The sequence below is a fragment of the Cyprinodon variegatus genome, unplaced genomic scaffold (genome assembly GCF_000732505.1).
Source record: "Cyprinodon variegatus isolate N-32 unplaced genomic scaffold, C_variegatus-1.0 Scaffold912, whole genome shotgun sequence".
In the NCBI taxonomy this organism is placed as follows: Eukaryota; Metazoa; Chordata; class Actinopteri; order Cyprinodontiformes; family Cyprinodontidae; genus Cyprinodon; species Cyprinodon variegatus.
Window position 1 is genome coordinate 1 of NW_015151365.1, and position 13,538 is coordinate 13,538.

Genomic DNA, 13,538 nt, shown 5'->3' on the forward strand with positions numbered 1-13,538 from the left:
CTAAATATCTGACTCTGATTCACTCTGATTAGGAAGGCTAATATAATAATTGAACTTTATTGATCTTACATTGGAGAAATTGCATTTAACTCATCTCCTTGGGGAACAGTAGGCTGCCATCGTAGGGCCCCTGGAGAGCAGTATGGGGTTAAAGGTCTTGCTCAGAGAGCCAGAGTGTCAGTCTGTGGGAGGGGGGCTCAAACTTAGGACCTCAGGGTTCCATAACCACTAGGCTGCCACCCCCTCTTTTTTTTTCTGTATAGTTTTTATTTTTCTTACGGGTACTACGACGGAGTATTAGGGCCACACATGAAGAGAAAAAATATTTTTGCCATGACGAGATTAAACTTGACATGTCGACTTTAAACTCGCCATTTCGAGAATAAAGTTGAAATGTCATGTTGAGTTTAATCTCGACGTGTCGACTTTAAACTCGCCATTTCGAGAATAAAGTTGAAATGACTGACATGTTCTCAAATTCAGAACTGCGAGCCTTGGTAAGCATAGGGAAAGACGTTACGTTATTATTGGTAGGCCACCGCTTCCTGTGATGATTATACAGTTGCAGCACGTCAGAGACTACCTTCACTCTTAAAAAGCAGACTGCAGCTGTGAAGCGCGGTTGCTCTTTTCTCCAAACTTTGGAATGTTGAGATTGAAGTCGCCACGATATATCAACTTTATTCTCGAAATGGCGAGTTTAAAGTCGACAGGGCGAGTTTAAAGTCGACACGTCGAGATTAAACTCAACATGACATTTCAACTTTATTCTCGAAATGGCGAGTTTAAAGTCGACAGGGCGAGTTTAAAGTCGACACGTCGAGATTAAACTTAACAAGACATTTCAACTTTATTCTCGAAATGTTGAGTTTAATGTCGACATGTCGACTTTAAAGTCCACATGTCGAGTTTAATCTCGTCATGGCAAAAATATTTTTTCTCTTCATGTGTGGCCCTAATACTCCGTCGTAGGATACCAACCATAATATATATTTCAATATTTTAAAAAGCAGTTATTCGATTGTGAAAATGAGTATTCAACTGGAAAAAACACATCAATGCTGCTTTTGGATCAGTTCAGTGCATCCAGTCACTACAGCTCTGGCCGTCATGGCCCCTAACCTCAAAGAGGACACTCCAACTGCCTGCAGCTCACGTCACCCACAAACAGCCGTTATTAGAGGACTGGACAGCAGCAGAGAGATTTCTTAGCTTAGGCTACACTCTGAGTTAATAATCATAAAAGGGTGACTAAAATGCAATATTATACCCAACACTAGATCTAGTCNAATACTGTAAAAATGTCCACAGCTGTATATTGATTATTTATTTTTCCTATGCACTGTATTTATATTTGTAAAAACAATGTACAGTAACTCATTTCAATTCAGTTTATTTATATAGTGCCAATTCACAACACATGTCATCTCAAGGCCCTTTACACTTTACTTTACTGGAAGGCGAACCCTCACACTTAGTATGCTTGTAGCAACAGTGGAGAGAAAAAGCTCCCTCTTAACAGGAACAAACCTCCAGCATAACCAGACTCAGCATGAGAAAAAAGCAGAGAGAGCATAGTGTTAGAGATTGAACAAAGAAATTCTGAAGGGTAGGAAAATAGAGATAGATTGAAGCAGAATGATGAAAAAGGGGTCCCTATGTCCTCCAGCAGACTAAGCCTATAGCAGCAGAACTATAGAGATAGCTCAGGATAACCTGAGCCTCTCTAACTATAAGCTTTATCAGAAAGCACGGTATTTTATTTGTTTTTTCTATTTTTCTATACTTTTTTTTTTTACCTTATTCTGTTATTTTTATACACTTTTTAAAGGTCCATATATATATATATAAAATTTTGAAAAACTAATTCGGGTACAGACTTGTTCTCCTGATGTAACGTATAAGTGGCCACAGCATAATGTACACAAAATTCTAAAACATAATCCTCCTACAGCGCACCTTTTGTAACAGAGGAACACACCAACATTAAAGACAAAGATAGTCTGATCGAGTTTTGTATTTTAGTAGTAGGATGAACTCTAGAGAGATTCTGTTTTCTCATTAGTGAGGAATTAATAGAAAATATTGACAGCCATGTATGAAAGACGGGAGGCACCGAGGTGTGCGGGTCTGTGCTGTAAAATTAGCCTAGTAAACTAGCCCCACCTGCTAGCGGCCAAAATAATTTTTGCCTACACATTTAATCTCACATTTAGTCTGGTTTATCAGGCTACTGTAAAATAACACCTGCAACTGTCCAAATGATGTTTGTCTCGAACTCTTGAATTGTATTGAACACAATAGAAGGAGGAAATTATGTAAATATGTTTATGTGATAAATGCAGAGTGATCCAATTAAGCAACAAAACGTGCATTCATTACTTGTCTAGTAGTATAATGCACATCTTATAGGCAGCCACAATTTGTAAGAGTGTGGCAGATATGATCTGTATGGAGAAGATGTAGGCAGAGGAGAAAGAGAAGAGAAAGGTCCTTCTCTGTTAGAGTGAACAGCTTTAAACTGATATTAAACTGAGCAGATACTGAGTAGAAGTTGACTCTCTAGGACACACCCCCTCCTCATTTACATAATGATCCAGAAATGCATACAGAAATGTAAAAAGGACAAGCAGAAATTACGGAGCCCCTCTGATGACATGGTCAAAAAAAAAATTTTATTGTGGCCACGAAGTAGTATTTCGTGCGCACAAAGTAGTATTTCGTGGCCACGCAATAAGTATAACGTGCGCACGAAATACTACTTCGTTTTCCACGCAATAGGTTTAACGTGCGCATGAAATACTTATTAATAATATTAATATTATTCCTGGACAACTGGGTAAGCAAATCGAGCGCGCCTTCTCTAAGGTCTAAGGCGCGCTCGATTTGCTTACCCAGTCGGTCTCCGCCAGTCACGTGACATTTGTTGCTAAGACGCTATTTTAGCTGGAAAAGGCGTAGTGTAAACAACCGCAGCATAGCTAAACGAAGGACTAAAGGCCCGTTTACATAGCAGCCTGTCCAAGATAAGTCATTACAGTTAACATAAGCCTGAAAACAGGGGCGGATTTATTGATATTATTAATAAGTATTTCGTGCGCACGTTATACTTATTGCGTGGTTAGAAGTAGTATTTCGTGCGCACTTTATACTTATTGCGTGGCCGCGAAATACTACTTCGTGGCCACAATTAAACATTTTTTTTGACCATGTCATAAGACGGGCTCCGTAAGAAATAAATAGCGTTTAAGAAATAAAGAGGGTAAAAAAATACAAAGAAAGAATAATACAGACAAAAATATTATCGCATGCACATAAATAAATACTTAAAAAATAAGTAATAAATAAATAAAGTTGAAGATTATAATGGACAATTAATAAATGAGGTAATTATGACAAAGGCGAATAAATAAAGAAACCAATTACGGTAAAAGAGATATATACATTTATATCTCACTGTATAATTTAATTTCTATCTACATTTATTTGTTTATTGTATTTTTGGTGGCAATTAATTGTATGCTTATTTTTTTATTTATTTCTGTATTTATTTTTAAGTATGGCAGAGTTGGTCCTCCATAGTCTCATCGGCTCAAAATTGTTTATTAAAATCCTTTTAACAGTAATGAAAATGAATGGAAAGGGAATTGTGCTTCCTCGGCCACCGTAGCAGAAGTAGGCGGGGTTTGTAGAGGAAGTTGGGATGTTTTGTCGTCTGTAAATGTTCGAGATTTCTACAAAACAGAAAGCGAACGCCGTTAAACCCGGGGCATGATTAGATGAGGAGTTAGGGCTGCGGGTTGTGTCGATAATCTCCTCTCAGGTTGTTTTTCTCCTGGTTTTACCTCCAACCAGAGATCCGCTGAGTCCCAGGCGGCCATGATGAGCTCCCCGGCCTCCATGCACGTTCAGCTCGCTGCTGTCATAGAGGATCTGGCCCAGGCTGCAGTGGCAGAGCTGCTGAGGCTGGAGGAGGAGAGGCTGGTCAGCAGGACCCAAGGGCCCGGCGAGGAGAGACACGAGGCGGGGAGACTGCAGGCGGAGGACGAGGAGAAGTTGGTAAGGAGGAGTTTACTGTGTGTTTGGGGTCCCACTGCAGCCCCCACAGACCTGCAGAACATACATACTGCTTCAACATTAAAACATGCACTGCAATATTTCATATTTGTGAAATGAAATCATGATAGCAGTTTGATAAGGAAGCAATGAAAATATAAACACATTCATTTAAATTAAACAAAATAACCTCTTCCATTTAAATTAAATGCTGTCAAGATTTGTGGAGAAATAAATAATATATCAGCAAATAACACATTAAAGCAAAATGGACAATTTCCTGTAATCATTTCTAATTTCATTATCAGTGTATTTATTGAAGTAATGCAACAAGAAAACAAAATAAATCAAATCAATTACAATAACCAAGATCATCAGCAAATGTCATCAGGCTCAGATATAAACAACATATCAGGACATCCTATAGTAGATTTACTGTACAACTGAATGTAATAAAGCCTGAATTAAACTGCTGGGGAGAGTAGAAGCCAAACCATGGCTGCTAGTTAGACTTATTAAAAAATATTTTAAAGGTAGAAGGTGTGCAAACTCACACATCATCAATGATAATTATACTACTAACAATACATTAAGCAATGGCAAAGATATCCCTTGCTCTGCCTTTTTTATTCTATTCAGTTTATTTCTATAGCGCCAATTCACATCATGTCATCTCAAGGCACTTTACAATTCAACCAGATCATCCAGTCAGATTGATTCAAAGTTTTCTATCTAAGGAAAACCAGTTGATTGCATCGACTCATTGACTCAAATACAATCTCTCACACTAAGCATGCTTGTAGCGACAGTGGAGAGGAAAAACTCCCTTTTAACAGGAAGAAACCTTCAGCAGAACCAGGCTCAGTGTGAGCGGCCATCTGCTGAGGCCGACTGGGGTTCAAGGAGACAGAAGCAGAGATAGAAAAAGAAGCACAGATAGAAGAGGCAACTGTAAAATGCGGCTCCGTCCAGGAAGCAGCCAGGCAGACGAGCTCCGAGCCAGCTCCCATGTCACAGGATGAAGAGAGCACAGTCAGAGACGAGCTCCGAGCCAGCTCCCATGTCACAGGATGAAGAGAGCACAGTCAGAGAAACAGGACTACACTGAAAAACAGGCCGATCTCCAACATCTCTGTAGTGAATATCTCACTGTGTTATGCTGCAGGTGGTTCATATGCCGACCAGCAAACAGACAGCAGCCACGTCACATGTACTCTATATTCCAGTTTTCTCCATCCATCCATCCATCCATCTTCCTCCGCTTATCTGGGGTCGGGTCGCGGGGGCAGCAGCTTAAGAAGGGAGGCCCAGACTTCCCTCTCCCCAGCCACTTCTTCTAGCCCCTCAGGAGGAACTCCAAGGCGTTCCCAGGCCAGCCGAGAAACATAGTCCCTCCAGCGTGTCCTGGTCCTCCCCCCGGTGGGACGTGCCCGGAACACCTCACCAGGGAGGCGTCCAGGAGGCATCCTAACCAGATGCCCAAGCCACCTCAACTGGCTCCTCTCGACGTGGAGGAGCAGCGGCTCTACTCCGAGTCCCTCCCGGATAACCGAGCTTCTCACCCTATCTCTAAGGGAGAGCCCAGCCACCCTACGGAGGAAACCCATTTCGGCCGTTTGTATCCGCTTGTATCTCGTTCTTTCGGTCATGACCCAGAGTTCATGACCATAGACGAGGGTAGGAACGTAGATCGACCGGTAAATCGAGAGCTTCGCTTTTTGACTCAGCTCTCTCTTCACCACGACGGACCGGTACAGCGCCCGCTTCACGGCAGACGCTGCACCAATCCGCCTGTCGATCTCCCGTGATTTTTCTGGATTCTCATTTAGATTCTCTCTAAGGAGAAATGTCCCTTCAATCAAAAAATTACTGACATTTTCTGTTATTGGAAAACTTAAAAAAAAACTTCTTTTCCTCTTTGTAACCTGACAGGTGAGATTTGCCTCCATCATGGAGACTCTGGGGAACGAAGCTCTGGGGAAGATCCTGAACATCATTGACAAAGCCAGACTTGATCTACAATTGGGTCAAAGCAGTAAGAAGCCACAGCCCAGCATCCTCAACATCCTCAACAACACAACCCGGGGTATGATCGCAGGCAACGCCCCCACAAATGTCACCCACCACTCCAAGTAGATACATGCGGATGATGTCATTCTTACTGTCATTTATCATCATTAGTAACATTATTTGTTCCCAGCAGATCTTGAGCACTCCTACGGAGTCAGAGACCAAAGCGTGACCCAGGTAAGTCTGTCCGACCCGGACATGTCTGTGTTCCCCCCGCTGACATCACTGATATCTGGACATTTGGTCCCTGCAGGTCAGAAGAGGAAGTGATGCTTTGGAGGCGCCGTTTTTTCCAGCAGTCAGCATTAAAGATAAAGACGGGAAGATTGACCTGGGAACCATTAGAGAAAGTGAGAGCACGATCCATGTCTGCTGATAAATAAAACACGCTTGGAAAATGTTGCAGACATTTTGACACAAAGCTGAAAGCTGATGTTTCTAGAAAACCAAGTAACCAGGAGATCTAAACAGAGCTTCTCCTCAAATGTTGCTCTCTTATTAATTCTAGGCCATCACTCCCCCTGATGATTGGTAAAACCAAATGCCTTGGCAAAGGCACTGCAATTCTGACAACTAACAGAAGTGAAATTTAGGGAAAAAAGCAATGAGAGCATGTGCTTGCTAAGCTCTATAAAGTAAACTTGTTGGCTAAAGAAAAAGTAATAGAAATACTTTATTTTGCATTAAAAGAAAATCAAAATGTTCAGATTATGCCTGTTGATTATTTTCTGTTGGGTTTTTTTCCCAGGAGCTTGTGTGGAAGCGGCTCCACAGTCTGAGCTGCAGAAGCCAGAGTCCTCTGCCGTCTCTGAAACTCACCTGTTGGTCTCCCTGAAGTCGTACCCCTGCTCTGTGTGTGAGAAGTCCTTCTCATCTCAGAGCCACCTGAAGTCTCACCAGCTCATCCACGCGGGGGAAAAGCCATTCACCTGCAGCGTCTGCAGCAGCGCCTTCCACCAGCGGCAAAGCTTGCAGAGTCACATGCGCACGCACGTCAGCGAGCGCCCGTTCGAGTGTCCTGAGTGCGGGAAGCGGTTCTCAAAGCCGGCTCAGCTGAAGATGCACGCCGTCATCCACACAGGAGAGAAACCATACAGCTGCGATGTGTGTGGCCGCCGCTTTAACCTGCCACAGAACCTGCAGCGCCACACGCTCACCCACACTAGAGAGAAGGTCTTTATCTGCAATGAGTGTGGAAAGGGCTTCACCCGTGCCGTCACCCTGAAATCACACCAGCTTATCCACACTGGCCAGAAGCCATTTAAGTGCGAGCAGTGCCCCAAAGCTTTCCGCCATGCGGTTAACCTGAAGAACCACCAGAGGATCCACAGTGACCTGCGGCCCTATAGTTGTGACCTCTGTGGGAAGACGTTCCGACAATCTGTGAACCTGAAGATCCATCTCCGCATCCACACAGGCGAGCGGCCTTTCAGCTGCCAGCAGTGCGGCAAGACGTTCAGCCAGCAGAGCAGCCTGATCTCCCACAGTCGCACGCACTCCATGGACAAGCCGTTCCAATGCAAATCCTGTGACAAAACATTCAACAATGCCAACAGCCTTAAGCTTCACTTACGCATTCACACAGGAGAGAAACCATATATCTGCGACATCTGCGGCAAAGCCTTCAGCCAGGGAAGCCACCTGAGGACCCATAAGCGGCACGTTCACGCCGGCGGCAAGCAGTTCATCTGTGACAGGTGTGGCAAGAGGTACGCCGACCAGCGGTACCTGAAGCTGCACAAGTGCTGCTATGCATGAGCTGCTAAGAAACGGACCTACACTGAACTTTTCCACAGTGTTGTTGCCATGGAGACCTCTCTTTCCACAACAAGGACATCCTTTTCTGATGTTTTGTTTAGTCTGAACTCTCAATTTGAATTATGTTGATTCTGAGGCCTCCTTTGAATGTGTTTTATAAATTATAAAGTATATTTTTCACTTTTTCAAAAGATGAATAAATCTAACAAAGCCAATCCATCCAGCTGTGGTTTTTCTAAAGTACAGGGGCTCGAGGAAAAAAAAGGTGTTAAGGGCTGAATTATGAGCAGCTGTAATTGAAAATCTGTAAAAGTCTGGTTGCCTTCAATGTAAGTCCACACTGTGTTTTACAGTTATTTTTGCCAAATGCATTAAGTTAAACCAAGATTTGATTATTTCTATTTTATGAAATCAGAAGAAAAACATAATGTACATTTACAACAAGAAAAACTCAGAGTTTTGTAGAATAAGGCAAGCTGAGTAATCCATTATAAATATCATGGGTTAACATAATGATGAACATTTAGCCTTCCTAAAAATACCAACCCCACAGTTAAAGCTAAAGGATATTAAAAATCTTTTAAAAGCCTTTTACCACTGTGACCCTGCTGTTGTAGAAATTCAGTGCTGATATTTTTTAAAACCTTTCTTATTGCCTTGACCATCAAAATAATTTGTCGTTCTGTGATAATAGAGCCACATGTGACTCTGGAGCTGCTCTAAATCTTTGCTCTTCCAGTGATTTCTGGGACACAAACTGCTAAAAAGTAAGCAGCCAGATGTAAGGCTCTCTGTTTTGAACTGTTTATAAGCTTGGAAGAAAAATTTTGGTTATTATTGTGCAAAATAAATACCAATATGTATCAGATGGTTTAATTCATCTACTTTGAGGATAATCAGAAACATTGAGAAGGTAAATGGAGTTTTAGCAGATGTGGAGCAGGAGAAGCTCCATGGGTACCAAACTGCTGGACAACAAATTTAGCAAATATAAAGTTTCTATTTTTCTAATTGATTCCTGTCAGGGAAAACATGTTCTGTCAGTTTCTATTAGATAAGTTTGAAAACAAAATGCCACATTGAGCATCAACCTGCGACGTGAACTGCATGTCAGATGTCGACTGGTGAGATGTTTTATCATTTCTTTATGTTCTTGAAAGAATTGGAAGTAAACATATATGAATATGAAAAGACTAACATTTCAACATGTTTATCTAAATGCAGGTAATTTATTCAATCAGAGATTTGTTGTAAAATGAGTTTGGGAGTAAAGAGAAAGCCATGGAGCGGATTTTGTTCTATTAAATACAGTAAGCTTGTACATTATTCAGACTTTTTTGATGTCGCCCTTAAAGGTTATAGGTCATCAGAGGTCGGTAGAGTAGCACTACTTTGACATATTTTTACTCAAAATGTAGCAAACCAAGAATTACTCAAGTAAAGTTTTAAAAAAAGAATTTGGTAAGAAGGCTAATTATCTATTGAGTAACTAATAATAGCATCTGATTAATATTAAAAACTAAGCTAATAAAAAAGAAAAACATACAGTTATTCTACAAATCCAGGCATTGGAAGGAAAGGATACGACCAGACCTAAGAAACTGTTTTAGTTGATCAATTGTATAAAACCGACTGCTAAAAGTATTTGGTATTTTGCTTATCTCAAGGCTGAGGTTATCTCTAAGGACTTTTGCAGCTTTTCAAGTTTTTTATTTCTTTTTTTACAGTGAACTTAATCCACTTGCAGCCTTGGTAGAGAATGGTACGGCCAAGCTGAACAGCTTAAGTATAGGGTGGACTACAGTAATGACCCCCCTCCCCTTTGCTAGAGTGATTGTATATTTATGTTTTGTGCATATCAGTTTAAATTTTTTATATTATTTCAAGTTTTTAATAATAATAAAATAATTGAACTTTATTGATCTCACATAGGATAAATATACCTCTGCATTTAACCCATCCCCTTGGGGAGCAATGGGCTGCCATCATGGGAGCCTACTGCCAGGGAGCAGTGTGGGATTAAGAGTCTTGCTCAGGGAGCCACAGTGTCAGTCTGTGTTTGTGGGCTTCAAACTCAGAACCTCAGGATTCAAAGCTCCATCACTAGGCTGTCACTCCCCTGGTGAGCTGGCCAGGATTTCATTCTCCCCTATAAATTTATTGCAACAATGAACAGAACGCAGAATGAGTAAAAGTATTACAGTGATAAAAGCTACAGAAAATACTTAGGCACAAAAAATAAAAAACAAAGCAGATGTTTTCTGAGATCTTTCATATGTGCTTGCTTACAACATTTTGGTTTGTACTCTTGGAAATAAAGGATAAAAATTGCTTATTTTCCTTAACCAAACTGTTAAACAAAGTAAAAAAAATTCTAAAATGTATTTCAAAATAAATTGGCCAATAATAATATGCTGATAGAGTTCCTTCCCTGTTTAGACTGTTTGTTTTAACCGCGGTCCTCCGCCCGCCAAGTGGCGCTGTTCTGGCGCACTCCTTTCTGTTATGTTTCCGGGTCAGTCGGTTTCCTTGGCTGTGTGTGCATGATCATACACACGTGTTGGTTCAGCATTAAATCTGTAACTTCTACCCTAACAAGCAGCATTAGTTGTTAAGAACCAGCAGGAGAGGAGAAGAGAGGAGACTTCCTGCCGCCATGGGCCCGGTGAGAGAGAGAGAGACGACATGTTAGCTTTAGGATTATATGCAAGTTCCGGTTCTAGTTGACTAAGCTCCTGACGGTCAGGATCAGGAAGAATTAAAACCGATGGAAAGTTCTGAGCTTTAACTTCACTGAAGGTTTTAATTGCGTTTAAAATATGCCGGTTGCGGATCAGGGGAATGATTGCAGCTAACAGAAGGTCCGGTTCTGATGGATCTGGGTCAGTCAGGGTCGCACCGTGTCTGACTTTATCAGAGGCAGTATTATCCTATCACTCTGAGGACCTGAACACTCCTCCATAGTGTTTTTGGCAGTGATCTCAGGTCTCTGCTTCAGAAACACACACAGCTGTGAGGCGCACTTTTTGCCTTTGATGTTTTTCCTTTTCTTGCAATTCAATTCAGTTTATTTCTATAGTGTGAATTCACTACACACATCATCTCAAGGCACTTTACAGTTCAACCAGATCATCCAGTCAGATTGATTCAAAGTTTTCTAACTTAGGAAAACCAGTTGATTGCATCGACTCTTGGATACAATCCCTCACACTAAGCATGCTTGTAGCGACAGTGGAGAGGAAAAACTCCCTTTGAACAGGAAGAAAGAAACCTCCAGCAGAACCAGGCTCAGACATAAAATAATTTGCTAAAAAAAACATCTGAAGTAAACACTTAAAGCAGACAATGCTTTAATATATTTACATGATAAAACAGTTTGAAACAATCTGCTTTGTGGTTAACTAATTGCCCGTCTAGGTGTTGGAATTAGACCCATTTTTATTATCGTTTAGAGGTTGCTTTTCTGGTTGAGGTTTCCTTCCTCTACTCAGGAGAGAATTGCAACAAACTAACCCATACAAAGTGATATATGTATCATACACATTATTAGTTGAGTATTTAAAAATATCTTTATTGCTCCATGCTTTATTATGCAGAGCTGTACATTCAATAAATAACTTGAACAGAACCTTCCTGTCAGCATGAAGTAGGTCAAAAACTCATAAAGAAAAACACCTGTCCTCCTTAATGAAGATCAAAATAGGCATTATGGAGAGAATTTTGTTCCAAATATTTTTGCAAGCAAAGAACACGTTTTGTAAATAAAAATGTTGAAATGAATGTAATCTAGAAAAACATACTGAAAAAAAATTTATGCATTTTTTTTCTTTGTTCAAAACTTTTGAAGCTAATTATTTTTTTACAGGTTTCATCTTTATTAAATTTCTATTATTTTCATTTTTTTTTTTTTTTGTAGATTGAGTTTTTACAAAATGCAGATGACGTTTTGTAGATCATGTTCTCTTCACTTCAGTTCCAATACAAACGCTTGTTTTTATGGAGCGCATTTTTGTCCCACTACATTTGCAATCACCACTTTTTATTGAAATTAAAACACATTTTGACAATTTTTTTTCTATTTGACTCTAATTAGACTTATGAGATAAAATATATATTTGGCACAATTTATGGCCGTTTGTGGCTTAATTGTGCAATCGACAGGTCCACCTGACACGCCGGCTCTAAAAACTTTGTTTAAAAAAGTTACTTGAACTTTTTCAATCCTATTTTCTACGATTTTAGTGAAGATGTTTAGTAAAAAAAAAAAAAGTCTTTTGTTGGGTTTTCTTGAGGTTTTCATTGTGTTTTGTTGAAATTTTTGTAAGAGATCAAAATAAATCCATACGTTTATCACTTTTGATGTCTCTTGGTTTATCAGACAAGTTTGATCGTATTTCCCTTTTTTTATCTGATGAGGTCAGAATTCTGACCAGGACCTTCACAAACTGTTAGAGGTTTCCATTTAGAACTGAAAGCTAAGAGATAAATTCTTCAATAAATTTGTTTTATATATTTTTTTTAGGCTGAAGTTGCTTCTAAAATCCTCAGAATTCAAAAGGTTGCACTTTATTAGAAGCATCTTGCTGAAATGGAAACGTGTTCTTTTGTGCCCCGCCCCACAGCTACGCTCAAAGAAGCGCCGGCCGACGTTCCGCCGTCTGTTGAAGACGAGCGGCATGAAGCTGGAGAACAAGATGAAGAACCGACAGATGAAGCAGCAGAATGTGGCCAAGAAGCAGCGCAAGGAGCAGAAGAGGCTGCGGCAGGCCATGAAGGGCGCCAGCCTGCAGATGCCCCGCCCCCTGGAGACGTACAGGAAGAGACCAGGTGAGGTGCGCCTAAGTTTGAACGCATGCGTCACTTTAGTTCTTCAGTAAGACTGTTCTCATCCGTCTGACAGAGGAAGAGGAGGAGGAAGAGTTCCTGGACAGCCTTCCCACAGACATGATGGATGATGCAGACTTGGAACAGTTGACCGCCATGGCCCAGAAAGCCTCCTTTATAACCAGAGACCTGTCGTCATGGTAACGCACACACTGATATGGTCAATGTGCGATTGATTGAGCTGATGGAGACTGAGGTATGTCTGACTTTTTTTTTCCAGTGGGCCAGTCCACAGTGGCAAGAAGAGGAGCGCCGACGTGGTCCGCGGTTACGAGAAGGTTCCTAGAAAGATGGCGAGGGTGGAGGAGAAGGAGATGATCCAGCTGCTTCCTATAAAAGACAAAAGTGGAGTGATCCCGAGGAGCATGGAGAAAGGTAGCTTTCACATTTACTCAGCGTCTGATTGACCCCTGCAGCCACCTGTAAACATGAAGGCTCTGTTTGTCCCCAACAGTTAAACCGCATCCAAAGGACAAAGAAGAGGAAGAAAATGATGAAGAACCTGCAGAAACAGCAGAGCAGCAGGAGGAAGGTGGGACTTGCTACAACATGGTGGTCTGGGTGTGATGATTAGCTGATGTTCAGGTTCCATGTAGAACAGTAGTCTGCAGTTTAGCTGCACTGAAATGAACCTTTGAAAAAATAGAAAGTTGTCCTACAGCAGCTGATTAAACCAGAGTTCCAGAAAGAGCTGCAGTCTGACAGGAGTTTTCTATAATTGAGGTCTCCACTAGATGTAATTGATGGTGGTGCATTACAGTTCAATTCAG

At 41.1% G+C, this 13,538-nt stretch overlaps 2 protein-coding genes across 3 annotated transcripts in view; both read left to right on the top strand.

Annotated features, from left to right (window-relative positions):
- Positions 1 to 3,696: 3,696 nt before the first annotated feature.
- On the top strand, positions 3,697 to 8,091 carry LOC107099839 (zinc finger protein 664-like). Of its 2 annotated transcripts, none has more exons than XM_015398112.1 (5): positions 3,697 to 4,059; positions 5,989 to 6,142; positions 6,257 to 6,303; positions 6,380 to 6,476; positions 6,875 to 8,091. In XM_015398112.1, exons 1-5 carry the CDS (start codon positions 3,880 to 3,882, stop codon positions 7,882 to 7,884), a joined length of 1,488 nt encoding a protein of 495 aa, XP_015253598.1. In that variant the 5' UTR covers positions 3,697 to 3,879; the 3' UTR covers positions 7,885 to 8,091. The 2 variants fall into 2 exon arrangements, with proteins under 2 accessions (XP_015253598.1, XP_015253599.1); XM_015398113.1 differs by having other exon boundaries at positions 6,260 to 6,303.
- Positions 8,092 to 10,399: 2,308 nt separating this feature from the next.
- noc3l (NOC3-like DNA replication regulator) overlaps positions 10,400 to 13,538 on the top strand; it is a 22,535-nt gene continuing 19,396 nt past the window's right edge. The window contains exons 1-5 of the mRNA XM_015398114.1: positions 10,400 to 10,549; positions 12,507 to 12,711; positions 12,785 to 12,908; positions 12,989 to 13,143; positions 13,223 to 13,300. Coding sequence (XP_015253600.1) covers positions 10,541 to 10,549; positions 12,507 to 12,711; positions 12,785 to 12,908; positions 12,989 to 13,143; positions 13,223 to 13,300 — 571 coding nt within the window. The 5' untranslated portion in view covers positions 10,400 to 10,540. The remainder of the gene's footprint in view (positions 10,550 to 12,506; positions 12,712 to 12,784; positions 12,909 to 12,988; positions 13,144 to 13,222; positions 13,301 to 13,538) is intronic.

Bases quoted from the DNA above. Each gene is read 5' to 3' on its own strand.
- LOC107099839 (XM_015398112.1), top strand. From the start codon at position 3,880: ATGATGAGCTCCCCGGCCTCCATGCACGTTCAGCTCGCTGCTGTCATA. The intron at 4,060-5,988 runs GTAAGGAGGAGT...GTAACCTGACAG, and splicing joins CGGAGGACGAGGAGAAGTTG to GTGAGATTTGCCTCCATCAT. The intron at 6,477-6,874 runs GTGAGAGCACGA...TTTTTTTCCCAG, and splicing joins CCTGGGAACCATTAGAGAAA to GAGCTTGTGTGGAAGCGGCT.